Source organism: Myotis nattereri (genome assembly GCF_964212035.1).
Source record: "Myotis nattereri genome assembly, chromosome: 9".
Taxonomy (NCBI): domain Eukaryota; kingdom Metazoa; phylum Chordata; class Mammalia; order Chiroptera; family Vespertilionidae; genus Myotis; species Myotis nattereri.
The window spans coordinates 81,757,915-81,785,695 of record NC_138084.1 but is presented as its reverse complement, the minus strand read 5'-3'; the positions used below and the strand labels follow the sequence as shown (position 1 = coordinate 81,785,695).

Here is a 27,781-nt window from a genome sequence, read left to right as displayed (position 1 = left end):
CTCTAAGCAACTATGTAACAAATATAGAAGCTAAACAAAACCCCAGAAACCTGCTTTAGTCCGCCGGGCTTCAGCCAGCAGGATCGCAACATTGTAAGCAAAGGCCAGAAACCTACTTTCAGCAGTGGAGGCCCAAGAGCTAGAGCCAAGCCTCAAAGCTAAAGCTGGCCCAGAATAAAAAAAAAAAAAAAGAAGAAAAAAAGGAGTGGTTGGGAGCTTCAGTCACCCCCAGCCTGAAAACAGCCCTCAGCCCCTAACCCAGACTGGCCAGGCACCCCAGTGGCGACCCCGACCCTGAAGGGTGTGTGACCAGCTGCAAACAGCCATCATCCCCTCACCCAGGCTGGCCAGGCACCCCAGTGGGGACCCCCACCCTGATCCAGGACACCCTTCAGGGCAAACCAGCTGGCACCCACCCATGCACCAGGCCTCTACCCTATATAGTAAAAGGGTAATATGCCTCCCAGCACCGGGATCAGCGGAGCCGCGAGGCCTCCCGGCACCGGGATCAGTGTGACGGGGGCAGCGCCCAAACCCCCTGATCACCCTGCGGCTCTGTGTGTGACAGGGGGCGGGGCCACAACCTCCCTATCCACCCTGCTCTGTTCGTGACAGGGGAAGGCGCCCCAACCCCCCCCCCACCACCACCACCCATGGGCCCTGCTCTGTGTGTGACAGGGTAGAGCCATAACCTCCCCATCAGCCCTGCCTGAGTGTGAGAGTGGTGGCACCCCAACCCCCTGATGGGCCCTGCTCTGTGCGTGACAGGGGGTGGCGCCGCAACCTCCCCATCGACCCTGCCTTGAGTGTGACAGGGGACAGTGCCCCAACCCCCCAATCGGCCCTACCCTGGGCATGACTGAGGGTGGCATCACAACCTCCCGATCGCCCTGCTCTGTGCATGACAGGGGGCGGCGCCCCAACTCCCCAATCGGCCCTGCTCTGAGCCTGACCAGGGGCTGCACCTAGGGATTGGGCCTGCCCTCTGCCACCCGGGAGCAGGCCTAAGCCAGCAGGTCGTTATCTCCTGAGGGGTCCCAGACTGCGAGAGGGCACAGGCCGGGCTGAGGGACCCCCCCCTCCCCCCCGAGTGCACAAATTTTTGTGCACCGGGCCTCTAATATATATATATATATATATATAATTGAGGGAAAGAAGGGGGATAGAGAGATAGAAACATCGATGAGAGAGAAATATCAACTGGCTGCCTCCTCCATGCTCCTACACTGGGGATGGTGCCTGCAATCCCAGCATGTGCTCTGACTGGAAATCCAACTGGTGACCTCTTGGTGGATGCTCAACCACTGAGCCACGTGGGCCGGGCTAGGTACCTTATTTTTTTGTTTTGTTACAATGGTAAATGCGATTGTATTCTTGGTTTCTCTTCCTGAGAGTTCATTATTGGTGCATAAAAATGCAAATTCGGCTGGCATGGCTCAGTGGTTGAGCGTGGGCCTAACAACCAGGAGGGTTGGATTCCCAGTCAGGGCACATGCCCGGGTTGCAGGCGGGCTCCCCAGTGCAGGAGGCAGAACCAATGATTCTCTTCATCATTGATGTTTCTCTCTCTTCCTCTCTCTTCCTCTCTGAAATCAATAAAAATACGTTTAAAGAAAAGAAAACAGAATTGTCCAGGCCTAAGGAGCGCGTCCTCGCCCAAGGACGGTGAGTGGCGGGGTTAAGTCTGGACCTTGGGGACTGGACTTGGCTCTCCGAGGCCCCGCCTCGCCAGGCGCAGGCGCACACTCCGCCCGCTGGGTCCTAAGGCGACTCCCGCGGGCTCTGGTAGGTGGTGGTGCGCGGGGTGCGGCGGCTCCTGCAGGCGGAGCTGGAGAGGGAATCTCAGGGCCTCGGCTCCTTTGCTGGAGCCCCAACAAAGGTCGCACCGGTTTCCGCTACAACCCGAGTTGTTCCTGCGGCTGGGGAGGTGGGGGGACAATTCTTGATTCTGGGGACCAAGGAGGCGCCGCCCGGGACCGGCACGCGCCGACTCCTTTACGTGCATCAGGCTGAGCCTCCGCACCTCCGCAGCTCCCACACCCGGTCCGATCCCATCGCAGCCGGGGTCGGGGTGCGGCGCAGCCTGAGGTCATGGGCTGGGCGGGTGCGAGCGCCCGCCTCTCCTTCCCGGAAGCCCGCCGGGCGCCCACGCGGGGCCTCGGTGAGGTCTTCTGCTCCGCTGGCTCTACGCCTTCTGCTCCAGTTGCTTTTCAGCCGCGCGGAAAAGCGGAGGGGGCGGGGCGGGCGGGGGGCAGGCTGCGTGGCTCCGGGGCCGCTCGGCACTGCCGCTGGAAGTCCGTGGGTGCGCACCCCGCTGCAGCCCCCTGCCAGCCCGACGGGAACCGCACCCGTACCTACCGGCGTCACAGGGTCAAGGGGACCGGAGGCCGCTGAGTGACCCTACCACTCCAGCCCCAGTGAGGCCTGCGGGGCGACACTGTGAGTCCTGCACTAGGAAGTCCTCCTTACAGCCCTGCAGCTGTCAGAGTTCTGCCCGCGGCTGCTAAGCTTTGCGGGTGACAGGGCTCGAGGTCAGTTCTGTAAGCCTTGGAGGTGGTGTTGTTTGGGTGCGTGTCGGGTGGGGTGTGTAGAAACTCACCCAGCGCCCAGGGCAGGGCCCAGCACCCAGGAGACCCTAAGTAACCCTTTGCGGAATGAATGGGAGCAGGCAGGAGAGGGCTGCTCTGCTTGGCCGCTTCCTCTCACCGCCTCCCTGGGCGCTTGCAGACAGAAGTAATTAGGGCGAGCCTTTAATCACCGCTGATTGCACAGGCAGAGGAACAAGGAAGCGCAGGGAACAGGAGACATCCTGGGGACACAGGGTGCTGGCCTGGCTCACGGGCACTGCCTCCGGCCCCCACAGCTTGGCCGTCAATCTGTTTTCTTGTCTCCCTCAGGACACTGGGTTCTCTAGGAGCTGCCCCAGGCTTAATGATTGTCCAGAAGGTGGCTATAAAGAGAGCCTGGGAGTCTAGGTGGAGGAGGGAGCAGAAAAAGCCCAGCTCAGCAGATCTGGGCCCGGAGGGAGCTGCAGGCAGGAGCCGTGGTCAGAGGCTCCCTGTCCTGGCCAGCAGGGCTCGCTGGCTTCCACCATGGCAGCCCAGGGCTATGGCTACTATCGCACTGTGATCTTCTCGGCCATGTTCGGAGGCTACAGCCTGTACTACTTCAACCGCAAGACCTTCTCCTTTGTCATGCCCTCGCTGGTGGAGGAGGTCCCTCTGGACAAGGATGACCTGGGTGAGCGCTCAGAGCAGGTGGTGGGCCAGGGCCACAGGGCCCGCCGGACCAGATGAGTGTGTGGCAGTGTGGTGTGTACAGCCCTGTGATGTGTGTGGAGCATCGGCACAGCACAGGTGAGGTCACAGTCTCCACGTGCCGGATGGAGGCGGAGAGCCACGTACACGGTGTGGGTGAAGGACTGAGTATGATCCGTGCATGTCTGAGGCAGGCTGCTAACCTAAGGTGTCTGTGTGCCTGTGACCCACGTGTACCCCCAGAGGCACTGCTCATGCTGAATGTGTTCAGGGGATTTTGAGTCTGGTTGCCCATCTGGCCTCGGCGCTGTGAGCAGGGAACTGGGACTCGGCACCATGGCCTCGTGTAGCCCAGCAGGTTACCTTTCGGGAGGAAGATGGTCCCTGGCTCCATTCCAAAGCCTTCGCCCCATGTTCAAAGGTGGGGCAGCAGAGTGGCCGGAGGCCGGGGGTTGGCACCCAGGGTGAGGGGGAATCAAGCGGATGTGAGTCCCAGGGAGGGTGCGCCTGTCCTGCCCCTTCTTGCTTCCAGACAGCTGTCGCTGGAACTCTCCAAGAGGCTGAAAGGTCATGGGTCAGCCGGGGTAGCGCTGACAGGAGGCAGGGGGAGTGGCGGGTCCCAGCACAGGTCAGGGTCCCGGCACAGGGCCTCCTCGTGCTCCTGGAATGAAGCTGTCTCACCCTGCCCAGCACCTCTGCCCACCTCACCCCAGCTTCTCCCACCTCTCCTGCTCCCTGCCCCTTCCCTGCAGGGCTCATCACCAGCAGCCAGTCGGCAGCCTACGCCATCAGCAAGTTTGTGAGCGGAGTGCTGTCGGACCAGATGAGCGCGCGCTGGCTCTTCTCGTCGGGGCTGCTCCTGGTCGGCCTGGTCAACGTAGTCTTTTCACGGAGCTCCACAGTGTCTGCCTTCGCTGCCCTCTGGTTCCTCAATGGCCTGGCGCAGGGCCTGGGCTGGCCCCCGTGTGGGAAGGTCCTCAGGAAGGTGAGTGCCTCCTTCCAAGGAGCCGGTCTCAGTTGGCCCTGAGGATCCGAGGAGCCTGGGGAGCGGCACCTCCACCTCCACCCGCAGCATTTCTCAGGAGTGTCAGTCTGGCTCCTATCGCTTGTCAAGGTATTTTAGGAGCCTGACATGGTGAGATCAGGTGGCAGAGGAGGGATATGGCCCTGCCAAGTAGAAGCACCCTCTCCCTCATTCCTGTAACGTGAGCTTCTGGGTCTGTCCCACTTGATCCCCTCCTTCTGCGTGGACTGTAGGCTGGACACCTACTCTGTCCCCCTCTACCCCACAGTGGTTTGAGCCATCTCAGTTTGGCACTTGGTGGGCCATCTTGTCAACCAGCATGAACCTGGCTGGAGGGCTGGGCCCCATCCTGGCAACCATTCTGGCCCAGAGCTACAGCTGGCGCAGCACGCTGGCCCTGTCGGGGGCGCTGTGTGTGGTTGTCTCCTTCCTCTGTCTCCTGCTCATCCACAATGAACCTGCCGATGTTGGACTCCGCAACCTGGACCCCACCCCCTCCAAGGGCAAAAAGGGTGAGCACCCACCTAGGCCAACCCCTTTTGCCCTAATTTGGCAAACTTTCATTGAGGATTGGCTGTACGCCTGGCCTGTGCTAGCTAATGGTTGTAGGGGTTGGAATGGTGATGGAGAGCTAGGGAGTCAGTAGATAAAACTCCATTCTAAACACAATTATCAGATAAATGGCAGAACCCATGAATGCTAGGATTCATATTATGCCCTGACCCTTCCTCACAACAGAGCCAGGCTTCTTTGTCCTGGGCAGCAGCCTAAGCTGAAGTGGCTGGGGTGCCTTCCTCCATCCGCCCTGGTCCCGTGTCGTTCACTGGCTGAGGCTTGCAGTGAGGGGAGGGCAGAGCAGGGGTGAGGGGGCCTCTGCTGGCCCTGGGTTCTGGATGAACTCTGTTTCTGTGGCTGGTTAATGAGTGGTGGGCGCTCCTGGGGGTGGGCAGCAGAAGCAGAGCCTGAGGCCTGGCCTCCTCCCCCAGGCTCCATGAAGGAGGAGAGTACCTTACAGGAGCTGCTGCTGTCCCCCTACCTGTGGGTGCTCTCCACTGGCTACCTGGTGGTGTTTGGAGTCAAGACTTGCTGCACTGACTGGGGCCAGTTCTTCCTTATCCAGGAGAAAGGACAGTCAGCCCTTGTGGGTAAGAGGAGTGTTGGGACAGCGGTGGGCATAGGGCAGAAACCAATGCAGGGGGTGGGCAATGCAGGCCCGGCTTCCCTTCACCTCCTTTTCTTCTTTCCCTGAGGCTGGGCATTATGCAGGCAGCTGTGACCAGTCACCCTGGGGGACCCTCTGGGACAACCCCAATGTGCAACACCCACCCTTTCCCTCTCCCCACAACCCCACTGCAGGTAGCTCCTACATGAGTGCCCTGGAGGTCGGGGGCCTTGTTGGCAGCATTGCCGCTGGCTACCTGTCGGACCGGGCCATGGCGAAGGTGAGTGGGCAGAAGGGACAGGAGGAGGATCCCTCTAAATCTTCCCAGCCAGAGCCTTAGCTGGTTTGGCTCAGTGGATAGAGCAGTGGCCTGTGGACTCAAGGGCCCTGGGTTCAATTCCGGTCAAGGGCACATGCCCAGGTTGCAGGCTCGATCCCCAGTAGGGGGCGTGCAGGAGGCAGCCAATCACTGACTCGCTCTCATCATTGATGTTTCTGTTTCTCCGTTCCTCTCTGAAATCAATAATCTTCCCAGCCAGAATGGGACAGGCACCAGAGGTGGGAGCCCCGGGGCACAGTCAGGTTGGCATGTGCTGGTTTAGGCTGATGTGGAAATCAGGCCCATGGGGAAAGGGTTTTTAAAAATATATATATTTGCCCTGACCAGTTTGGCTCAGTGGATAGAGCGTCGGCCTGCAGACTGAAAGGTCCCAGGTTCGATTCTGGTCAAGGGCATGTACCTTGGTTGCAGGCACATACCCAGGGGGGAGTGTGCAGGAGGCAGCTGATCGATGTTTCTCTCTCATCGATGTTTCTAGCTCTCTATCCCTCTTCTTTCCCTCTCCCTTCTTCTCTGTAAAAAAAAATCAATTAAAATATATTTAAAAATAAAAATATATATATTTTTTGATTTCAGAGAGGATGGGAGAGGGAGAAATAGAAACATCAATGAGAATCACTGACTGGCTGCCTCCTGCACGCCCCCTACTGGGGATCAAGCCCACAACCCAGGCCTGTGCCCTGACTAGGAATTGAACCGTGACCTCCTGGTTCATAGGTCGATGCTCAACCACTGAGCAACACTAGCCAGATGGGAAAGGGTTTTAACATGTCAAAGTGAGTCAGAATTTCTCTCAGCCTAGCAGTGAGCTTCTCACAGCCCCAGCAATGGGCTGGGGAGGGTGGTGCTGTTTGCCAGCACATGTCCCGAGCTGGCCTGAGTGGAGGAAGGGACTTGTGGAGTTTGGCCTCAGAACGTCGGAGGTCCCAGTGAAGGGATTGCTAAAGACCTGTCAGCAGAGGCCTGTGTCAGAGTCCAGGGTCTGGGGCCTGACGTTGCTGGGGCTGTCTCCACAGGCAGGGCCGTCCACCCATGGGAACCCACGCCATGGCCTGCTGCTGTTGATGATGGCGGGCATGACAGTGTCCATGTACCTCTTCCGGGTAACCGTGACCAGTGACTCCCCCAAGGTAAGTAAGGGGCTGGGCCAGGGCAGGCACGGAATGAGGAGGAAGCCAGGGCCACGGACTCACTCTCTGGCTGTTTCCCTTTCTGGTTCTGTTTGTGCCTCAGCTCCTCTCCTCTGCACTTCGGTGCCCTCCCTCCTGACTCTGCTCTGGTTTTCTCCTCCTCCCTCTGCTCCTCAGGATGTCGCTTTCTGGACTCTGGCTCTTCACCCTCTCGCTGAGCTCACAGGCTTTAAGGAGCACGAGGTGCCTTATCTTTCTGTTCTCACCTTTGTACTACCCACTCTGCCTTGCCCAGCCAGTCCAGCGCGCAGGAGCCAGCGTCTCATTCAGAGGCATGGCTCCTGTACCGCCTTCACCCACCCACCCGGCCCCAGGGCCACTCAGCGTGGCAGCCACTCCTCTGGCTCTGCACTGTCAGTGTTGGGAGTGGGGTGAGGGGTCACCGCCTCCTCTCTGGTGAGGAAGGTGGGCGTGCCCAGCCTCTCAATGCTGCCCTGCACTCCCTCACAGCTCTGGATCCTGGTGTTGGGAGCTCTGTTCGGTTTCTCCTCTTATGGTCCCATTGCCTTGTTTGGAGTCATTGCCAATGAGAGTGCGCCTCCCAACTTGTGTGGCACCTCCCATGCCATTGTGGGACTCATGGCCAATGGTAAGCGATACCCTCTAGTTTCTACCTCACCCCCACATGGGCCAGTTAGAGGCTGGGGGCGCCCCACTGACTCGTTTCACAAATGACTCTGCTCTTCGCTCCTCCTCCCTGGCAGTGGGTGGCTTTCTGGCCGGGTTGCCCTTCAGCACCATTGCCAAGCACTACAGCTGGAGCACAGCCTTCTGGGTGGCGGAAGTGATCTGCACAGCCAGCACAGCTGCCTTCTTCGTCCTGCGAAACATCCGCACCAAGATGGGCCGAGTGCCCAAGAAGGCCGAGTGAGAGGGCAGGTTTCAGAGCACCCTCTCGCACCTGGCTCTTCGCCCCACAGGCTGGTAGGGGAGGGGCCTGCTCTGGCTGGCACTGCACCTCTGATTTCCTTCTGCTCCTTTCCCCTGGCCCAGGTGGCACTGGAAATGATCAATGGCTAATGAGATTCCAGCTCCCTGTCCTATGCTCTATTTAAAAGATAACCTTTGTTCTAGGACTCCATTAGCTTCTATTTTCTGCCTTCAAACAGGAAACGCCTATAGCCAGGGAGTCTCCTACACTCTTCTCTCCTGGGCCCTGCCTTGCCCCCATCCTGTCCCGTCCGTCCCCACCAGGGGTGAGGCTCTCCTGCACCTGCAGGCCACCATGACCCTGCCTTCTACCCTAAGGCCTCTCAGCGGGGGTAACTGCTACTGCCAGCTCCTCAGGGTCCAGGGGAAGAGAGACCCTCACTCTCACCATTATCCTGGGAACCACCACCCCCCCCTCGCCCCCTGTATGGGTGGGAGGGTAGGAAGAGTTGTTATAGGTTTAGCCAATGACCCAGGTCCAAAAGATTAAAGCTAGATTTGATACTAAACACTGACAGTGAGTCTGTCCTTTCAAAAGGAATATGTAGCCCTAGCCGGTTTGGCTCAGTGGATAGAGCGTCGGTCTGCGGACTGAAGGGTCTCAGGTTCGATTCCAGTCAAGGGCACATACCTTGGTTGCAGGTTCCCTGGCCCTGGTTGGGGTACATGCAGGAGGCAACCAATCAATGTGTCTTTCTCACATTGATATTTCTCTCTGTCTCTCCCTCTCCCTTCCACTCTCTCTCAAAAAAAAAAAAAAAAAAAAAAAAAAAAAAAAAAAAAAAGGAATATGTAAACCAGGCAGCTTTCTCTGGAAATACCCTTCTGGGGCCTGCTCTTTCCACCCAGAAGTGAGACCTAATTCACTAGAATGGGAAAGCGGACACGGACTCCTGTGAGTTTCTGTCTCCTTCGCCTCAGTTTAACATTGTATATTTAATTCTGTGACCACTTCAGAGGTGGAGCTACTGGGTTTCACGCAGATTAAAGGGGTGGAGGGAGGCAGTGGCTGAGTGCAGTCAGAAAGCCTCAGCTGTCGGTAACTGGCTCTGAGACTCCAGCACAGAGCACCTACTGAACCTCTCGTCTGTCACAGAGCCGAGCCCCTGTGGCTTGAGTGAGGATTAAATGAGAAAGCAGCAATGCAGTAAAGCCTGGCTGTAAACACTTGAAAATGTTCCATCATCATCACCACCACTATCATCACCCTAGGAAGTCAGTAGCAATTATGAAACTAGATCCAAGGCCCCATGTTCATTCATTTAATGAACACATTTGTTTTTTATTAGAATATCTCCCCAGAATTCCCTTATCATTTCTGTCTCCCCTCCTGGGCCTTTCCCCCAAAACCATCAATTAGGATCGCAAACACTGAGATCAAAGGATTGTTTATTACAGCACTTATGGGCCTACCTCCTCCATAAGTAAAATCTGTAGTGGAAAGTAGGACCATGACAGGTACGGGAAAGAGAATAGTAGGAAGGCTCAGGGATTAGTACCCTCATCGAACTCAGCCCCCCTCCCCCGCTCCCTTTCAAGTGTACTAACAAGGTGCCTGGGACTCCCACTGGAGAGGATGCAGTAAGACCCCTGCTACAGGATCTCAGAATTTAGGAAGGCAGCGGCGGGGTGGGGCATCGTTGCAGGTTCAGCCTATGACCCAGGTCCAAAAGTTCCAGCCTTCTCTGCCACCTCCAGGGCTAACTTCAGGTTCTGTTCAAACAGCTCACACCTACACCAGGCCCAGGAGGCACATGTAAGGATGCAGTGCGAGGCTAAGGCCCTCTCCCCACTGTGGGTGCAGAGGCAGAGCCAGTGAAGTGCCTGCTTGAAGGACATACTTTCCAAGGAAAAGTCATTGGTTTCTTAAATAAGTAAAAGGCCACTCGCTCGTTTTATTTTTAAAAAGCCCTATTATACTTCAAAGTGACTTTGGAGAAGAGCACACAGGTTGGGGCAAGAACTTGATCTGGGGAGTGGGACTACCTACCTGATGGGCATTTCCAGGGAGTAGAATGGATTCTTGAGGGCAAAGTCTGAATAAATCTCATAAATCTTTCGGAGTAGAGAGTCTATTCCAGCTTGCCTAGGGTCTGCCAGCACCACAAACTTGATTCCTGGAGAGGGGCCAGGAATGGTTACCAAAGGGTAGAGAAGGCACAAACGTCATCCTGTGTTTGTACAGCACTTCAGTTTTGCAAAGCACTTTCATCAGCCCATTTTCGTTTTATCCCTAATTGCTCCACAGAGCAGAAAGGCAAGATTTTAAATCCATAAGTGAGACCAAGAGTTGAAGTGACTTTATCGCATCACTCAGCTGACTGAGATGAGGCTTTGAGTTTTAGCTCTATCACTTACTTCTGGAATTGGGGGTCCCTCAGCAGAAAGTGCCAGGCAGGGGACAAACTCAGGCAATTTTCAATTATCTGCATTAAAAGGGAGCGAAGCAATGGAACTCATGATCCAAAGGTCACCACTTGGCATTCAAATTTCATTTAGAAACAACACTTACACCTTCCAAAATGTGTGCAACATGAGATAACATTAAGGTGAGTTTTACGTGTGCACAAGATAACCAGGGCTGAGTATGCTGGGTGGTGTGGACAAAATCAGCGTCAGATTAAATATTAACTAGCTTTGGATTCACAAAACAAACAGATGTGTCCATGCCACTGCCCGAGGAAAAGCCACCCCCATCCCACTGCTTCCCAAAGCTTTGGTCAATCCCTTCCCCAGCCCATCCCACTGCATCCCCTTGGCCTATCTGGAGATGCATACCTGTCAGGGTCTGGAAGCAGTGCAGCTTGAATGTGTCTGTCTCCAGCATCTCAATGCCTGAGCTGCCCTGTTCAGGAGACAGCTGGGAGCCGATTGCGAACAGCCTATTTGCAAAGGAGGCAAAGCTGGGGATGCACCCACTGCTGTCAGGGAGGAGTGCTTCCCCAAACCTCCCACTGGAGTGATCCTCTCTGCTGAGGAGTTCACATTACAGCTGGAGGCAGGCAGAACGGGCAGCGGGAACAAAATTTCTTTAAAGTTCACTAGAATTCTGCAAGGATTTTACAGCAAGTCCTCAAATAACATCGTTTATTTTAACTGATGAGATGCTGTAGGAACTTTTGTTCATATCAATTGACCTGTGGCAAAACAGGTTTCATGATACAGTTGACACTTAAACAACATGGGTTTGAACTGTGCAGGTCCACTTATGCACAATTTTTCCCAAAAAATATATAGTCGGCCTTCCTATCCCAGGGTTTCAAATACAAGGATTCAACCACCTCTGGATCAAAAATAGTATTTTCAATCCATAGCAGGGAATTCCTGGATGTAGAGGGCCAACTGTCTTCATTGTTGTATGCTGTTTTATTTATTGATTTATTTTTAGAGAGAGGGAGGGATGGAGAAAGAAACATTGATTTGTTCCAGTTATTTATGCAATCACTGGTTGATTCTTGTATGTGCCCTGATGGGGATTGACCCTTCAATCTTGGCATCTGGGCGATGCTCTAACCAAGTGAGCTACCCAGCCAGGGCCTGTTCTACCCAATTTTATACAAGGGACTAGAAAATTCACAGATTTTGGTGTCTGCAGGGGCCCTGGACCAATCCCCTGCAGACACCAAGGGATGCCAGTAGTTGTTTTGGAAGTCAAAAGTTATTTGTGTCGGGCTCACACCCCTAAACCCCTGTGGTTCAAGGTCAACTGTACCTCCTTTTGCTTACTGCTGCAGAACCCACTGAGGAGGTTATGTGAGGACTTATTGTATATCCATACTTTGCTATACAACATTTTACATTAAGAACTTTGGGTGGAGTTAACACTGGGGCCCACCATGTGACTCAATGGTTGAGCGTGGACCTGTGATCCAGGAGGTCAGGGTTCGATTCCAGGTCAAAGCACATGCCGGGGTTGTGGGTTCCATCCCCAGTAGGAGGCGTGCAGGAGACAGCCCATCAGTGATTCTCTCTCCTTGATGTTTCTACTAGTATCTCTCTCTCCCTCTCCCTTCCTCTCTGAAATCAATTAAACTTAACAATGGGAATGTTACTTACCCGAGGCTAGCATACCCACCACAGCTCATACTGTGATTGAGAACAGAAAAAGATCCTAAAAATCTTTTAGATCAACTGCCTTACTATGAACATGGCGAAATTGAGGTTCAGAGAAGCTGACTTAAGCGACACGCACCAATGCCAGTACTACCTAAAACCTGGCCGAACTGAGTCAGTGGTTCTTTTCCTAACACAAGAATCAGCGACTTAAAAGTAGAGAAAGGTAAGCGCTGCCGCTCAGGAGACCGCCTGCCCGCGGAGCACCAACCCGCCAGCCTAGGAGCCCAGGGCGGGCAGGAGGCACTGGGCAGGGCTGGAGGACTTACGAATGGAACATGGAGGCCAACATGAGCTTCTCATTGGAGGTGAGGCGGGGCCGGCCGAATCGCACGGACACGGGGTAGTTGGCAGGGTTGCCGAGGTACTCCAGCACCTCTTTGCCATCGGCCGTGTACTTGCCGTTCACGTCCTTGCCATTGATGGCCAGCACTGCGTGGCCCACTGCAGAGGAGCGGCGAGGGTCAACGAAGCCCCATCCAGTGGGTTCGGCCACGGGAACAGGGGCGCGACCCCAGCCCCAGGCCACCGCCGCGGGACTCCTCCCAGACCCAGGCCACCGCCGCGGGACCCCCTCCCAGCCCCAGGCCACCGCCGCGGGACCCCTCCCAGCCCCAGGCCACCGCCGCGGGACCCTCCCACCCTCCTGAGCCCAGCCTCAGGCCACCGCCGCGGGACCCCCTCCCGAGCCCAGCCTCAGGCCACCGCCGCGGGACCCCCTCCCGAGCCCAGCCTCAGGCCACCGCCGCGGGACCCCCTCCCGAGCCCAGCCTCAGGCCACCGCCGCGGGACCCCCTCCCGAGCCCAGCCTCAGGCCACCGCCGCGGGACCCCCTCCCGAGCCCAGCCCCAGGCCACCGCCGCGGGACCCTCCCACCCTCCTGAGCCCAGATCACCCCGGATGCCGTCGCGCTGGCCGAAGGCAACTAGCACTCGCTCGTCGTGTAGCTTGAGCAGCAGATCAAGCGGGTAACTGAACGTTTTCTCAGCCTCGGCTCGTGGCGCGTAGCTGTCCAGATGGTAAATCAGGCCGCCGGCTTTGTTCACCACGTACACACTGAAAATGGCCATCGCTGCGCCGCGGCGGCGAGCCGGGCAATGGGCGGCCTGGCGGGACCGCAGTCACTGGACCCGCCCGCCCTCACTTCCCCGTCCGCCGCCGGCTGCGCTTGCGCACTTAAGGCTACGCGCGGGGGCGCGACGCCGGAAATTAGTTGCCTGGATTGATAACGGCTTTTCCGGCTCCTTCCAGCTCTTAGTGCCAGGGCTGAGCAGCGGCTGCTTCCTAGCCAGCCGCACAGATCGACGAGGCTGGCTGGGTCATGCACGGGAATCAGAACCCAGCGGCTCAGCCCGCTTCCGCTTCCGGCTCCACTGAGGGGCGGGGCCTCGGGCGCCCTCCGCGGGCCCCGCCCCTTGCCCCTTGCCCCGGAAGCGCTCGCCGGCGGGGACGGCTTCTGCGCCTGGTGGGGAGCAGCGCTTCCTCTCGGGCCGACATCTTGGCGAGGCAGCAGCGCATCCCTGCTCTCCGAGTCCCGCGATGGTGAGTCCGGCGCTGCGGCCCGGACGCCGGCGGCGCTGTGTCCGCGCGGTGGAGGCTCCGCGGGAGGGACCCCTGGGACTGCGGTCTGCAGCCTGGGGCGGGCGGCCCCGCTCACCACGTGCTCCGCTGGGGACCGGGCCGGGCCGGATCGGGTGCGGTAGTGGGGGTCTGGGCCGCGCTAGGAGCCGGCGGTATCCCCATTTTTTTTCAACAGCCGCCCAAGGACGACAAGAAGAAGAAAGATGCTGGAAAGTCGGCCAAGAAAGACAAGGACCCCGTGAACAAGTCCGGGGGCAAGGCCAAAAAGAAGGTAGGAGTGAGCCCTCTTAAGAGTAAGGGAAACAGGCGCCCGTCCCAGATGGCTTTTAGCATTGTGGGGTGTAGAGTCAGACTGCCAGAGCTGAGGCGCCTGCCGCCATCCTCGCTTTTCCTCCTCATTTGAAGAACGGGGTGTGGTGCATGCTACTTGGAAGTTCAAATGTGCTTCAAGACATTTGTTCTGGTGCGTCGCGTGTAACATTCTGAAGAGTCCGGTGGAACTCAACCTCTACCCCAAAGTCTAATTTATGTGATGCCATTGAAGGTTACCAGGGTCCCTTTTACCTTATATCCTGGCTAATTATTTGAATCTTAACTTTGTAGAGTTTCTGCATATTGTGAATTTCCAGGCCCAGGAACCTCAGTCCTGTCACCCTCTCAGCCCTGCCAATACAGAGGCTTCTGGCGGGGTTGTCTGGGAAAGCGAGGGGGATTCTACCAGGAGCACTTACCCTTCCTTCCTTTTTGTTTTTGTGAGCAGAAGTGGTCCAAAGGCAAAGTTCGGGACAAGCTCAATAACCTGGTCTTGTTTGACAAAGCCACATATGACAAGCTCTGTAAGGAGGTTCCCAACTACAAGCTCATAACCCCAGCTGTGGTCTCTGAGAGGCTGAAGATTCGGGGCTCCTTGGCCAGGGCAGCCCTTCAGGAGCTCCTTAGTAAAGGTGAGAGGGGAATATTGCACTGGAGTGGTTTTGCACATTATTTTTAAAATACATTTTTATTGATTTGAGAGGAGAGAGAGAAACGTCAATGATGAGAATCATTGATGGGCTGCCTCCTGCATACCCCACACTAGGGATGGAGCCCACAACCCAGGTAGGTGCCCTGACCGGAATTAAAACGTGACCTCCTGGTTTATAGGTCGATGCTCAACCACAGCAGCTGGGTTGCACAGTAAATGTCATGACCATGTTAGCCACCTTAAATCTTTCAACTGGAATTTGTAAAAAAAAAAAAAAAAAAAAAAGGCTTAGGCTAACCAGTGGTGATAATGTGGTAATATGATTCTGACATGTCATTTTTGTGCTCTAGCCCTCGAGGCAGTTTGGTGGCACTATGTGTAGTGCCTAATATGGAAGTAGTGCTGTGAGGGTGGCCATCTTGAGCAGATGGTGGGTCCCTAATTAGGTTATCACCCAGAATGTAGGCATGTCTGTTACTAAATTCATGCTCAAATTCAGCAATTCTGTTTTAGGAAGGGGTATAACAGCACTGCTATATGAAAGTCTTCTTCTTTCTCCTTAGGACTTATTAAACTAGTCTCAAAGCACAGAGCTCAAGTGATTTACACCAGAAACACCAAAGGTGGGGACGCCCCGGCTGCTGGAGAAGATGCATGAACAACAGGTGAGCAAGAATCCAGGGGCTCACGGTGCAGGAAGTACGTGTCCTCTTTATAAGGCTATAGACCAGGGGTGGGCAAACTTTTTGACTCGAAGGCCACAATGGGTTCTTAAACTGGACCGGAGGGCTGGAACAAAAGCATGGATGGAGTGTTTGTGTGAACTAATATAAATTCAAAGTAAACATCATTACATAAAAGGGCACGGTCTTTTTTTTTAGTTTTATTCATTGCAAAGGGGCCAGTTTGCCCACGGCTGCTGTAGACTGATGCTTTTTAATTTTTTTTTTTTTTTTTTTTTACAGATCTCATCGGCTGTACATTTTGAAAAATAAACCTTTATTAAATCAGTGAGTGGGTATGTCTTTTTCCTAAGTGAGGCAGTCACAAAAGGTAGTAGCGGGGCTGGACTTGCTGACGTGGCTTCTAAGCCTTATGAAACCATTTTCTTTGACTGCTGTTTGTTCCTTGTTGCAGCTTCAGTTTTGAATTGATGCCTGAAAGGAAATGAAGGGTTAACAGGGCAAAAGGATGACATTTCCAAAGGGGTGGTGGTGGGTTGGGGTCCTGACCCTGGACCCATACCTGGATTGCCAGCGGCGTCCATTGTTCCAGACCCGGCCAAAAGAGGGCAGCCAACCTGCACTGGTGCTGGAGCTGTGGTCAAAGTTGGCCCCAACTCTGTCTGGAGGGAGTTTCTTCAATTTCTGTTTTTCCTCTACAGTGATAAGTACATGATTTTATTTGAGTAGGAAGATTTAAAGAGCCCCCACTGCCATTCTTGAGTTAGATTGCTCACTTTCTTTAAGAAATTCTTCATAGGAAGGTCCTATTTGTTGGTTCCCAGAGCTGTGTTCATCCTGGGCCATCCAGGGCGGTGTGGCACCTGGAAAAGACCTGTTAGTTACTTTGAGAATGACCTGTGCTGCATGTACCAACAGTTCCTTTTGTTGTTGTTGAGGCATATTGTTTTCAATTTGGGGCTATTATGACCATTTGTGTATAAGCCTTTCTTTACTCTTGGAATGGCTGGATCATAATGTATGTTTAAGGAATTACTTGACTGTTTTCCAAAGTGGCTGTGCCATTTTACATTGCACCAGCAATGAGTAAGTTCTCCCAGTACATGCCCAGTCTTTCATGCAGCCATTCTGAAGAACATCTTTTTATATGCCTTTACTGAGTTTTGAGTTCTAGATATATTCAGGATCCAAGCCCTTCAGCAGATGGTTTTCTTTTTCTTTTCATTCCGATCCTGACCCCCTACCCTTTGGAAATCATCAGCTTGTTCTATGTGGGTCTGCTTCTGTCTTGTTTTTTTTTCAGGTTCCACATATAAATGAGATTGTATGGTCTTTGTCATTTTCTGACTTACTTCACTCAGCATAATATTCTCTAGGTCCAAATGGCAAGTTTTCGTTTTTTTTATTGCTGCTACACACATCACATCTTTCTCCCTTTATCTATTGATGGAGAGCTAGATTGCAGTTAGTCCTTTATCTTAATCAACTTTATTTCTCCTGGTGGACCGTTTCTGGTGCAATACCAGGCTGATGCATGGAGTGGATGGAGCAAGTTCCTATTCCATCTCCCTGCTCCAAAAGTCCATCTGATATATTGTCCTCAGATAAAGGATGTATCTCTATTAAACTGGTCGACAATAGATACTATGCCCTGGCAGGGTAGCTCAGTTGGTTAGGTTGTGGATTCCATCCCGGTTGGGGCACATATAAGAATCAACAAATGAGCCGGGACCGGTTTGGCTCAGTGGATGGAGCGTCGGCTTGCGGACTGAAAGGTCCCAGGTTCGATTCTGGTCAAGGGCATGTACCTGGGTTGCGGGCACATCCCCCAGTGGGAGATGTGCGGGAGGCAGCTGATCGATGTTCCTCTCTCATCGATGTTTCTAACTCTCTATCTCTCTCCCTTCCTCTCTGTGAAAAATCAATAAAATATATTTAAAAAAAAAAAAAAAAGAATCAACAAATGAATGCATAAGGAACAAATTGATGTTTCTCAAGAAAAACACAGTTATTACACTTGATCTTAGCCAGAAGGCCAAGAAGCCACTCAACTTTGCTTTTTTTAAAAATTACCTCTTACAGTTCGAGAAACTTACCTGAGTGGATGTTACCAAGTCCTGGTGTGTCCTGTAGTTGGAAGTGGAAAAAAAAACAAACATCCTAGATATAGAAAGCCAAGAGATAATAGGATACTCACAGCTAGAGAAAGGGCAAGCTTTGTAGGAGGTGGGTGGAACCAGTGCCACAATGCTAATTCTGTGCCCTGTTGATGCTAATTCCTAAGAGCACAGTAAACCGTTGCAAGTCCAGTCCACAAGAGACTCATGGTCTTCATAGAGAAGATGTGCCTGCTATATGCCAGGTAAACAAAACCCTTTTCTCACAACATACATGTTGGGAAAGAGAATAAGCACAAGTTACATTCACAGACTTTTACATGGTACTACGTCCATTTATAAGAGATGATTTCAGATAAGCCTTCCAGGAAGTGTGACATTTGAGCTAAAACCTGGAGGTAACTAGGTGATGAGGAAAAGAAAGCATGTTTAAGGCAACAGCAACTGCATGTGCACAAAAGGAAGAGCACAGTACAGCTGGAGTAAAGACTAAAGACAGGCCTGGCTGGTGTGGCTCAGAGGTTGAGCATTGACCAGGTCACTGGGTTGATTCCCAGTCAGGGCACATGCTTGGGTTGTGGGCTCCATCCCCAGTATGGGGTGTGCAGGAGGCAGCCAGCCGATCCATGATTCTCTCTCATCATTGATGTTTCTATCTCTGTCCCTCTCCCTTCCTCTCTGAAATTAGAAAAAAAGACAAGACAGCAGGTGATGCGATGATTTTGTGTGTGTCGGAAACAGGAATGCAGGGGGGAGGGCTAGGAACTATTTCAGGAGACCAATGTACTGAAGTCAAATGGACATACTTGATAGGATTGGAAGATGGAGGGGAGAGGATCTGCATCTAAGCCTATTGGAAATGCAGGAGGGGGTTAATTACAGATGCCTGTGGGACACCTGGGAAGGTAATAAACTGGACCAGTGGCTTCTCCAGATGATATAAGTTGGGTGTTGGTACTCCTAAGTGGTGGTGGGGACAACAGGTGTGGATGGAGGGTGAGAAACACTACTAGAAAACAATGTGGCAAGAAAACCCTGCAGTGCAGACTAGGTAGGAAACCTGGGAGAGATGGGTGTCTTGGGAGCTGAGGGGCATCTGTGCTTTCCTGGCTTGCTTGTCCATTGTACCTGATGACCAATGAACGTCAGAGGTTGTCCTGTCTCCATCCAGTCAAGTTCTGGGGCAGGTGGCAGGTCCGAGTATGAGGGCCACTGTGAGGTGGAGGTTATTTGACTGAAAAAGACAAACAGGAGCCAGGCTGGCAAACGAGATCCTTGATCATGAGGACAGCAAAGATGCAATTTGTTCCCATATCCCAGCCAGAAGTTACAGAATGCTGCCCTAGCTGGTTTGGCTCGATGATAGAGCATCAGCTTGTGGGCTGAAGGGTCCCAGGTTTGATCCCAATCAAGGGCACATGCCCAGGTTGCGGGCTTGATCCACAGAAGGGATCGTGCAGGAGGCAACCAATCACCGATTCTCTCATCTTCTCTCATCATTGATGTTTCTACCTCTTTCTCCCTCTCCCTCTCTGAAATCAATAATCCTATATAATAAAAGAGAAACATGCAAATTAGTCATCCCTTCGCTACACTCAAGCCATGCCCACCAGCCAATTGGAGCGATATGCAAATTAACCCGACAACTATGGCGGCGGCCATTGGGTTGTCCCAGGTGACCCACGGAGGAAGCCAAGCTTCCTGCCTGCCCCGGCCTCTGCTGAAGGAGTGGCTGGTGGCCTGGGTCGCAGGGAGCGGGGCGGGCGCCAGGCAGCCGGGTTCCCACTCCATAGCCGCTTGCTCATTCACTTATTCATTCACTCATTCACTTATTTATTCACTCACTCAGCAAACACTCCCAGGTCCCTGGCACCAGGCCAGGCACTTAAGGTAAAACAGGATAAGAGAGAGCTATGTCCTCAAGATGTTAGTGATTCAGTAGGGTGAAGCAGGCACATGAACGAGGCAGTGGTATGCACAGACGCACTGTACTGGGTTCAGTGAGGGCTGTAACTCCAACTTTGTTCTCTTGATAAAAATGGGGCCTCAGGAGCCAGGCCACCCCAAGCCTGTAGGCCTGTGCCTAGGCCCGGAGCAGCCGAGGTCCCAGAACATGACAGAGGGTGCAGGCTGGGCTGAGGGATCTGCCCCCCATCTCTCCCCCCCCCCCCCCCCGCACAAATTTCATGCACTGGGCTACTAGTACGTATATATATATAAAAGTGATATAGAGTCTCTAACAGGTCAAACTCTCAACAAGATTCCCCTCCAGTCTTACCTGGTTGTCCCTTTCCAGCTTCCAGGTGCCGAAGAGCCCTCTTCTGGGTCTGGCACTGCCTGAGACTGAGTTTGATTCAGGAAAAATAAATGTGTCTAGGATGCTTAAGAGTCTACCTAGGCCATGCTCCCACCCTCCAGCAGGAAACAAACTGGCATATGGAGGGTACTGCCCATCTTGCAAACTCCCCCTCCGTCTCCCAGCCCTGCCCACATCTTCTCCACTGATAAGGCCTGCCCCCTAGTGGACAGGTAAGGGAATTCAACCAGAGCAGGTGAAGCATGGAGTCCATGAGTTTTAGAGCTGATAGGTGAAATGCTGGACCTGGGAGAACCAGGAATCAGTGGATTTGGATACTGCTCTGGCTTCTCCATGGGAAACCAACCTCTAAGATGGACCGAACCACCTCCTGCCGGCTGTGCTCCACCTCTCGAATATGAGCTGCCATCTGTGGGAGAAAGGTTGCTTAGATGGGTACAAGACCATGGGGCTGGGTCCCTTTAACTTACCTCTTTGATCACCTCGTCCTCTTTTTCCTCATAGGAATCCAAACCTTTTACCATGGATTTCTTGAATCTAAAAGGAAAAAGGGCAAGTCAGCCCAGAACCTCAGGCCCTGCCAATTGTGAAACGATCCTCAGTAGATAATGTTTTCTTTAAATTTTTAGTAATTTCAAACTCACAGAAAGAAAATAGTACAATGAACACCTGTGCACTTCTCATCCAGACTCACTGTTAACATTTTTTCATACTGGCTCCACTTCTCTTTTATACACACATTTTTTTGCCAAAGCAAAAATGGATTTTAGACATCATGAGACAACTCTACATACTTCAGCATTCATCTCTTGAGGGCATCTATGGAACCATGAAACCATTACCACATTCATGAAAATCAATTACTCTTTGATATTCAAATTATCCCATATGTGGCTATTGAGACCCTCTTCAAACCAGCTCTTGTCCTCTGGACCACTCCATGGCTCACCGTGTACTTTCCCTGCTCCAGCCTGAAATCAGCTGTTCTCCAATGGGAGCTGGTTTCTTACAGGGAAAGTCGTATTTAGAAAGAAGGAGCTGAGTGTTAGTCAAGTTCTTACTGCTCCACAGGTGTCAGCTCTTTCAGAGGGCAGAGCTCCGATTTCCTTAAATAAAAATTCATACTGATACCTCCCAACCAAATCCCTCCATCCTACTGGTCTCTTCCTGCTGCCATACTGAAATCCCCGCTCCCAACAACATCAATGCACAGTTAACTACTGAACAACATGGGGGTTAGGGCACCAACTCCTGCACAGTTGAAATCCAGGTATGACTACAGTTGGGCCTCAGCATACGCACTCGCAACTGGGGAGCTGGCTCTTGAACAACATGGGTTTGATCTACGCTGGTCCACTGAAAACGTGTATAAGTGGACCCATGCAGTCTGAACCCATGTTCAAGGGTAAACTGTATTTAAAGTTACTTTATCCTACAACACACACACAAAAGTATCAGAACACCAATATTACTATTAACAGTAAAACTACTAAGCACAGCTCAAGATTTCTTTTCAGTTCTTTAGTCCTTAGAAAATATCCTTCTAAGATGTACAGTCAGAAAGTTGTGTACAAAAGTTATTTGAGCCCTAGTCGGTTTGTTTCAGTGGATAGTCCCACCTGTGGACTGAAGGGTCCCAGGTTCGATTCCGAGCAAGGGCATATGCCCAGGTTGTGGGCTCAATCCTCAGTAGGGGGTGTGCAGGAGGAGCCAATCAATGATTCTCATCATTAATGTTTCTATCTCTCCCTCTCCCTTTCTCTCTGAAATCAATAAAAATATGTATTTTTTTAAAGTTACTTGAATTCTTATTCTTTTGTGATTGTTATCAATTTGATTTATAATTAGGGAAATTTGTCTTTGCAATCAACTTTAGGATCTGTATTCTAACTGGAAAAAAAAATTTTAAATCCTCACCCAAGTATATTTTTTCCATTGATTTCTAGAGTGGAAGGGAGGGAGGAGGGAGACAAAAACATCAACGTGAGAGAGACACATTAACAGACTGCCCCCCCCCCCCCCCGCAACATATCCTACTGGGGCTCAGGAACATGCAACCAAGGTATGTGCCCTTGACCAAAAATCGAACCCGTGACTCTTTGGTGTGCGGGCCAACGCTCTAACCACTGAGAAAACAGGCCAGGGCTCTAAATGAAATTTTAATTTGTGGAGGAACAGCTCTCCCATGGGGCCCTAGCAGCCCTGCATGTAGCCGCACAGGCAAAGCCTTGAACTGCAGTTTGTCAGCCTTGACTGAATGCCTGTGTGATCCCAGAACACAAGAGTTCAGGAGGCCTGGAAGGCACTGAGGCCATCTCCAGCCTCTCTTCCCTGGGAGGCTGCCATGAGAGTTTCTCACCAACCCCCAGGTTCCGATGAGGTTCTGATGAGGTCCAGGCTTTCTGCCCTGCCCTCTCAGAGCAGAGCTACAACCTGAGAGCCATGCAGCTGCAGCTTCAGCGGACACCTGGCTCCCAGCCACTCCCCACATTCATGCCGAGGTCCCCCAGCCCTTTCTATTTCAGCGTGGTCCTTTCTGGCAAGCTGGACAAGGACCTGGGAGGCTGGCACTCTGGGCTTACTCCCTTTGCTCTCTATATAATAAACTGTCTAAACCTAAAAGTGGCTCATTTTATCATTACTGGTCAGTCAGGCTCGGCCTTGTCTAGTCTTATGTGTGGTCTTAAAATGTATAAGATTAGCCCTGGCTGGTGTGGTACAGTGTTGGAGCATCAGCCCATGCACTGGAGTTGCAGGTTGTATTCCCAGTCAAGGGCATGTGTCTGGGTTGGGGGTTCACGCCCTGCCCTCTGGTAGAGCACGTGCGGGAGGCAACAGGTGATATGCCATCCATGTTTCTCTCTCCCTCCCTCCCACCCTCTTTGAAAAGCAATGCAAAAAATATCAAGTGAGGATTAACAACAAAATTTATACAGTTAAAAGTCAAAACTATCCTCCTATATAATAAAAGCCCAGCTACTGAATGGCAGAATGACCAGTTGACCAGTTGCTATGATGCACTGACCACCAGGGGGCAGGTGCTTAATGCAGGGGCTGCCCCCTGGAGGTCAGTGTGCTCCCACAGTGCCCAATCCCTGCAGGCCATGCCCCTCACCAGTGCATGAATCCTGTGCACCAGGCCTCTAGTATTTAAATTCCAAGAGTCTGTCCTCATAATTCTCAATCATAAACTTTTCTGCTTAACTATCCTTCAAAAACCCTATGTGGCTGGGTAATGAGACGTGAGTGCTTTTTGGCCTCAGATTCCCATCGCCTGGTCTGAACCACAGGTGTGAAAGCAGGTAGTGGGATTTAAGCATTTCTTTCTTTTTTTTTTAAGTGTTGGGTCTTTATTTTATTGATTTATTTATTTAATATATATTTTTAATTGACTTCAGAGAGGAAGGGAGAGGGAGAGAGAAACATCAATAATTAGAGAGAATCATTGATTGGCTGTCTCCTGCACATCCCCTACTGGGGATCCTGCCCAAAACCTGGGCATGTGCCCTTGACTGGAATTGAACCCAGGACCCTTCAGGCGGACGCTCTATCCACAGAGCCAAACCAGCTAGGGTGGATTTAAGCATTTCTGATCATTCCCTCATTATCCTCCACACTGAGTAGAAAGGAATAGATACCAAGAGGTATCATGAGTTTTTCTGTAAGGGCTCCATGTCCATAATCTCAATATGGTCCCAATACAAGTGGTGTGGTGCGGCTGCCTGTGACCTCTCCTGGAGGCAGCCAGCACTCACACTCCCTCTGGGCTGACCAGTTTCCTGCACCTCCGTTTCTAAGGGTCCCCCAGAGGCTGAGAGAGTCTAAAACTATTAAGAGTGGGTACTGGGTCTGAAATCAATAAGAAAATATAAAAAAAAAAAGAGTGGGTACTGGGTGGGCACTTGTATTCACTGTGCCACACTTAATTGTTTAGAGTCAACCTTTACTACCTATTGTTCTCTAGTTGCTAAATCCCATCCCCAACTAGATCATACACCTCTCAAAGACGTGTCTTATTTCTTTTGTGTCCAATGTAGTACCTAGAGTAATGAGTCCTAGGAGACAACAGACACTTACACATTCTTTACTAAACTTTCCTACTAAGAGGAAGCTCTAGTACTCGGCACAGGCCCAGAGAATTCACATTCTGCCACTTCATCCTTCGTAAGCAGCGACTTACTGCGCATACTCTTGAGGGGAGATGAGAAACTTCTCTTTCATCTGAAACTCAGCCTTGTTCTCCCACCAGAATCGGTTTGTTGCTTTCTTATGCTCTGGGCTGGGAATAGAGAATATGGATAATCTCAATGATAGATTATAGACTATTGCTCAGATATTAGCCAGGCGCTAGGTAAGTAATGCCAGCTGACATCTGGCAAGGCTGGCAGGGAAATAGTCACATCTTCTAGATGTCCGGTCTCCGTCCTCAAATAACAATGCGAGAACCTGAGGAGGTGAGCGACGGGGGGGAGGGGGGGGGGTGACTTCGAGCTGGCGCCCTGCTGGCTTTCCCAGCGAGACCGCCCACACCGCTGGGACCCTGCAGCCCTAGCCTAGGGGAGGCTACCTCTAAGGGTGGCCATCCATCCCCCGGGTCGGATCCTCCCCCGACGTGTGCAGGCGGACAGGCCCGCGGAGGCCCCCGGCCGGACCTCACCTGGCCAGGTGCTCCAGCAGCCCCCCGTGCAGCACCGTCAGGCTCCCGTGGCTGAGGTGTGTGCGCACCTCACAGCCGCAGCACAGGCACCAGCAGCGCCGCTCGTGCTCGGGCACGTACCGCTCCACCTGCGCCGAGCGGACGGCCTTGCGGGCGGCCTCCACCTGCGGGAGAGGCGGGATGACCGGAGGAGGCCAAGTGGGAGCCCGAGTGGGGCCCCCGAGCGAGACGCCAACAATCCCGTCGGGTCCTCACTGGTCTGCCCGCCCGTCCCCAAGCCGCCCGCCCGCACCTGGGGCAGGAGCCGGTCCAAAGCCGCCTGCAGCTGCCGCCGGTGCTTGCGGCTGTAGACGTGCCCGCGGCCGCAGAAGAAGGTCTGGCGGCACAGAGGGCAGCGCTGCGCGGGCGCCATCGGCCCAGGGCGTGGGAAAGCGATGCGCTGCGGGTCCTACGCAACCCGTGACCCCTCACCCCTGGGGGCGGGGCGGGCCCGTCTGCGACTGCGCGGCCCTCCCCCCGGCTCCCCTCCGCTCATGCGCTGTGGGCCGTCAATGGCCCCTGGTGCCGCCCAGCCCGGAAGCCGCCAGAAAAAGGAGCCACAAAAGGCGGGGAAAGGGGATGGCGTGCGGGTGCGGGGAGGAGCTCGCCAGCAGGCGGCACTGCGGGCGAAACCACACACACGTCGGGGTGTTGACGCCCCTATTGGGCGGCGCAGCAGACCTGGCCTAGTAATGCACGGTGCTCACGTGGGTCCAGCGCTCCGCCCGAACTGCCTCAGTGACCCTCACGGAACCCTGTATGGCTGCCGCTGTTTCTTAGAATGCCCTGTTTACTTACTAGAGGCCCGGTGCGTGGAATGCTCAGCCTGGCCTGCGCCCCTCGCAGTCCGGGACCCCCGGGGGATGTCGGGCCTAAACCGGCCTGGGACGTCCCTCTTGCAGTCCCCCTCTCGCAATCAGGGACGCTGCACGCACCCGTGACCATACTTTTCACGCAGGTGAAAGGCATGTTGCTGCTGTATGGGCAGCTGCATTTTTTGGCCCTGATTATAAAAAGTAGTACATAACATGATCCTTCTGAGGCAGTAGTACCATTTCCCCCATCTTACCGGTGGAAAAACTGAAGCAGAGAGAAGTTAGGTAACTGGCTTTGTCTCACAGTTATAAACGACAGAATCAGGGCTGACCACAACATGTGCAAGCCAGAGTCCATGCGTGGCATCGCTGCATCATCCTGTTTCTCAGTGTTAGAGTAGCCTTACCAGGTTTTGATTTTTAAATCTAAGCGACTGTTTCCAATATATAGGATAGGGTCCCTAGGCCTGGCTGGTGATCAGGGCCATCTTTGGGGTGACCAGCGGGCAGGGCAATGGGGTGGGGGGTATCCCGCTGGCACCCGCCTTGGCTGGCGGCCTGGTGGCCTGGCACCACCTGCTGGCTGGTCCTCCCCTCCCATGACCCCCCCCCCCCCCCACACACACACACCCATCCCAGCCATAGTGTCATCTCCCTCTGGGGGTTGTGGGGGCACTCAAGCTGGTTAGGGGCAGCTCCTGCTTGAGCAGCTGCCCCCTGGTGGTCAGTGCGTGTCATCAGCTGGTCAGTTGATTTGCATATTAGGGTTTTGTTATATAGGATTTTAGAGAGAGAGAGAGAGAGACCGAAATTGGTTGTTTCTTGTGTGTACCCTGACTGGGGATCAACACGCAACCAACTGAGCTACGGGCCAGGGTTGCGGTGTACTATTGTTATGGGCATTTTACAGGCAGGAGAACTGAGGCTGGGCAAGGAAGGAACTGTGTAAGGTTGCAGGGGTGCTAAGCACGGGAGGCAGCACCTTGAGCCCAAGCACAAGCTAAGGGCGGCCATCATCTAAGACAGGGGCGGGCAAACTTTGTGACTCGAGGGCCACAGTGGGTTCTTAAACTGGACCGGAGGGCCGGAACAAAAGCATGGATGGAGTGTTTGTGTGAACTAATATACATTCATAGTAAACATCATTACATAAAAGGGTACGGTCTTTTTTTTTTTTTAGTTTTATTCATTTCAAACGGGCCGGATCCGGCCCGCGGGCCGTAGTTTGCCCACGGCTGGTCTAAGACGGGATCACAGCCATGTCCAGGGGCGTTGTGAGCATCACTCCTGGGAAGCGGAAACTGTAAAGGTTACAAAATCATTCCTGAGGCCGAAACCGGTTTGGCTCAGTGGAAAGAGCTTCAGCCTACGGACTGAAAGGTCCCAGGTTCGATTCCGGTTAAGGGCATGTACCTTGGTTGCGGGCACATCCTCAGTGGGGAGTGTGCAGGAGGCGGCTGATCGATGTTTCTCTCTCATCGATGTTTCTAACTCTCTATCTCTCTCCTTTCCTCTCTGTAAAAACTCAATAAAATATATTTTTAAAAAAAAATCATTCCTGAGGGTGAGCAGAATTTTCAAGCTGTACACGTGTCAGTCCAGTGAAATTTTTATTCATTCTTTGCAAACCCTTCTCTTAGCATCAGCAGCCATCCTGTCTGTCCTGCTCCTAAGCCCTAGGGTAGGCCAAAGGTGAGCTGCTTCTTTTCAAGGCTGAAGTCCTCAGGTCCTGACCTCCACTCCAGAGTTCCTCCACAGAAGCCTGGGGCCTAGCGCAGACCTGACTTAAAGGATGAGCAGGCAGAAGTGGCCCAGAGTCACAAATCCCTCAGATTTGTTAGGAGTACGGAGTATTCACCTGGTGGGCTACAGTGTCTGCAGGTATATACACAGTCAACTTTACATAATTCAATTTTTTTTTTTTAAAAAAAGAAGCTGGAATGGGTTCTTTGTTTTTAGAAAACCCCTATTAATGACGTCAGACTATGCCCAGAAGAAGAAACAAAACTGATGCACAAATATAACGAAATGCCCAACATTGCTGGAAATAAGAGAAATGTAAAGTTAAAGCAACAATTAACAAAGACTTTAAAAACAAAACATGGGGACTCTTTCCCCCTCCCAAGGTGGGAGTCTGTGCTGTGAGATTCTTTCCCCTTCCCCACTTGGGAGTCTGTACTTGTTCTTCAATAAATTTCCACAAAAAAAAAAAAAAAAAAAAAAAAAAAAACATGATTCTCATGAGGCTGCTGTGAAATTGGCACTCTCAGTACTCATGACCGAGGCTCAGCTCAGCCTCTGGGGAAAGCGTTGCATAAAGAGCCTTAAAAAGCTTCACATCACTTGACAGAGTGATTCTCATTCTCAGAAATTTATTTTAAAGATAAAATACTAAAGGAGAAAATGACAGAAAAGAGAAAAGATATCAAACTTTATCTACAATAGCAAAACATTAGAAATAGCTTGAATGTCCAAAAATAGCAACAGAGAATAATCTCTTAGGTTATTCAGAGTATCACTTAGGTAATAGATCATTGACTGGTAATGTGTTCAGTAAATTTTAACAGTTATAAAAAATGTTTATAGCAATGT

General features: G+C 52.7%; 4 protein-coding genes across 9 annotated transcripts; 2 read left to right on the top strand and 2 right to left on the bottom strand.

Annotated features, from left to right (window-relative positions):
- The first annotated feature begins 1,768 nt into the window (after positions 1-1,768).
- Positions 1,769-8,412, top strand: SLC37A4 (solute carrier family 37 member 4). Of its 5 annotated transcripts, none has more exons than XM_081098802.1 (10): positions 1,769-2,439; positions 2,898-3,240; positions 4,010-4,242; positions 4,550-4,793; positions 5,268-5,426; positions 5,638-5,723; positions 6,800-6,913; positions 7,091-7,156; positions 7,424-7,562; positions 7,678-8,412. In XM_081098802.1, the coding sequence occupies exons 2-10, from the start codon at positions 3,093-3,095 to the stop codon at positions 7,842-7,844; spliced, it is 1,356 nt and encodes a 451-aa protein (XP_080954928.1). In that variant the 5' UTR covers positions 1,769-2,439; positions 2,898-3,092; the 3' UTR covers positions 7,845-8,412. The 5 variants fall into 5 exon arrangements, with proteins under 5 accessions (XP_080954928.1, XP_080954930.1, XP_080954927.1 ...); XM_081098801.1 differs by having other exon boundaries at positions 2,033-2,531; XM_081098804.1 differs by lacking the exon at positions 7,091-7,156.
- An 863-nt stretch (positions 8,413-9,275) lies between these two features.
- Positions 9,276-13,182, bottom strand: TRAPPC4 (trafficking protein particle complex subunit 4). Its single transcript, XM_081098814.1, has 5 exons — positions 12,912-13,182; positions 12,286-12,460; positions 10,682-10,785; positions 9,894-10,020; positions 9,276-9,635 (listed from the first exon to the last, which is right to left on the bottom strand). The coding sequence occupies exons 1-5, from the start codon at positions 13,084-13,086 to the stop codon at positions 9,557-9,559; spliced, it is 660 nt and encodes a 219-aa protein (XP_080954940.1). The 5' UTR covers positions 13,087-13,182; the 3' UTR covers positions 9,276-9,556.
- A 196-nt stretch (positions 13,183-13,378) lies between these two features.
- Positions 13,379-16,576, top strand: RPS25 (ribosomal protein S25). The gene is made up of 5 exons (XM_081098815.1): positions 13,379-13,558; positions 13,773-13,868; positions 14,358-14,541; positions 15,125-15,226; positions 15,527-16,576. The coding sequence occupies exons 1-4, from the start codon at positions 13,556-13,558 to the stop codon at positions 15,217-15,219; spliced, it is 378 nt and encodes a 125-aa protein (XP_080954941.1). The 5' UTR covers positions 13,379-13,555; the 3' UTR covers positions 15,220-15,226; positions 15,527-16,576.
- On the bottom strand, positions 15,540-24,813 carry CENATAC (centrosomal AT-AC splicing factor). Of its 2 annotated transcripts, none has more exons than XR_013996406.1 (11): positions 24,628-24,810; positions 24,336-24,499; positions 23,859-23,957; positions 20,149-20,215; positions 20,025-20,087; positions 19,640-19,704; positions 18,490-18,595; positions 17,341-17,371; positions 16,021-16,107; positions 15,807-15,928; positions 15,540-15,718 (listed from the first exon to the last, which is right to left on the bottom strand). XR_013996406.1 is itself a non-coding variant. In XM_081098813.1 (11 exons), the coding sequence occupies exons 1-11, from the start codon at positions 24,745-24,747 to the stop codon at positions 15,655-15,657; spliced, it is 999 nt and encodes a 332-aa protein (XP_080954939.1). In that variant the 5' UTR covers positions 24,748-24,813; the 3' UTR covers positions 15,540-15,654. The 2 variants fall into 2 exon arrangements, 1 of the variants encoding a protein (XP_080954939.1); XM_081098813.1 differs by having other exon boundaries at positions 15,807-15,939; positions 24,628-24,813.
- Between the last annotated feature and the right edge of the window lie 2,968 nt (positions 24,814-27,781).

Bases quoted from the DNA above. Each gene is read 5' to 3' on its own strand.
- RPS25 (XM_081098815.1), top strand. The intron at 13,869-14,357 runs GTAGGAGTGAGC...TTTTGTGAGCAG, and splicing joins GGGGCAAGGCCAAAAAGAAG to AAGTGGTCCAAAGGCAAAGT. The intron at 14,542-15,124 runs GTGAGAGGGGAA...CTTTCTCCTTAG, and splicing joins TCAGGAGCTCCTTAGTAAAG to GACTTATTAAACTAGTCTCA.
- SLC37A4 (XM_081098802.1), top strand. From the start codon at position 3,093: ATGGCAGCCCAGGGCTATGGCTACTATCGCACTGTGATCTTCTCGGCC. The intron at 6,914-7,090 runs GTAAGTAAGGGG...TCTGCTCCTCAG, and splicing joins TGACCAGTGACTCCCCCAAG to GATGTCGCTTTCTGGACTCT. The intron at 7,157-7,423 runs GTGCCTTATCTT...ACTCCCTCACAG, and splicing joins CAGGCTTTAAGGAGCACGAG to CTCTGGATCCTGGTGTTGGG.
- TRAPPC4 (XM_081098814.1), bottom strand. From the start codon at position 13,086: ATGGCCATTTTCAGTGTGTACGTGGTGAACAAAGCCGGCGGCCTGATT. The intron at 12,461-12,911 runs GTGATCTGGGCT...GCTCCTCTGCAG, and splicing joins CCAGCGCGACGGCATCCGGG to TGGGCCACGCAGTGCTGGCC. The intron at 10,786-12,285 runs GTAAGTCCTCCA...CTTTGCAAATAG, and splicing joins TTGGCCTCCATGTTCCATTC to GCTGTTCGCAATCGGCTCCC.
- CENATAC (XM_081098813.1), bottom strand. From the start codon at position 24,747: ATGGCGCCCGCGCAGCGCTGCCCTCTGTGCCGCCAGACCTTCTTCTGC. The intron at 20,216-23,858 runs GTAAGTCGCTGC...TTTTCCTTTTAG, and splicing joins TCCCCTCAAGAGTATGCGCA to ATTCAAGAAATCCATGGTAA. The intron at 20,088-20,148 runs GTAAGTTAAAGG...TTTCTCCCACAG, and splicing joins AGGACGAGGTGATCAAAGAG to ATGGCAGCTCATATTCGAGA.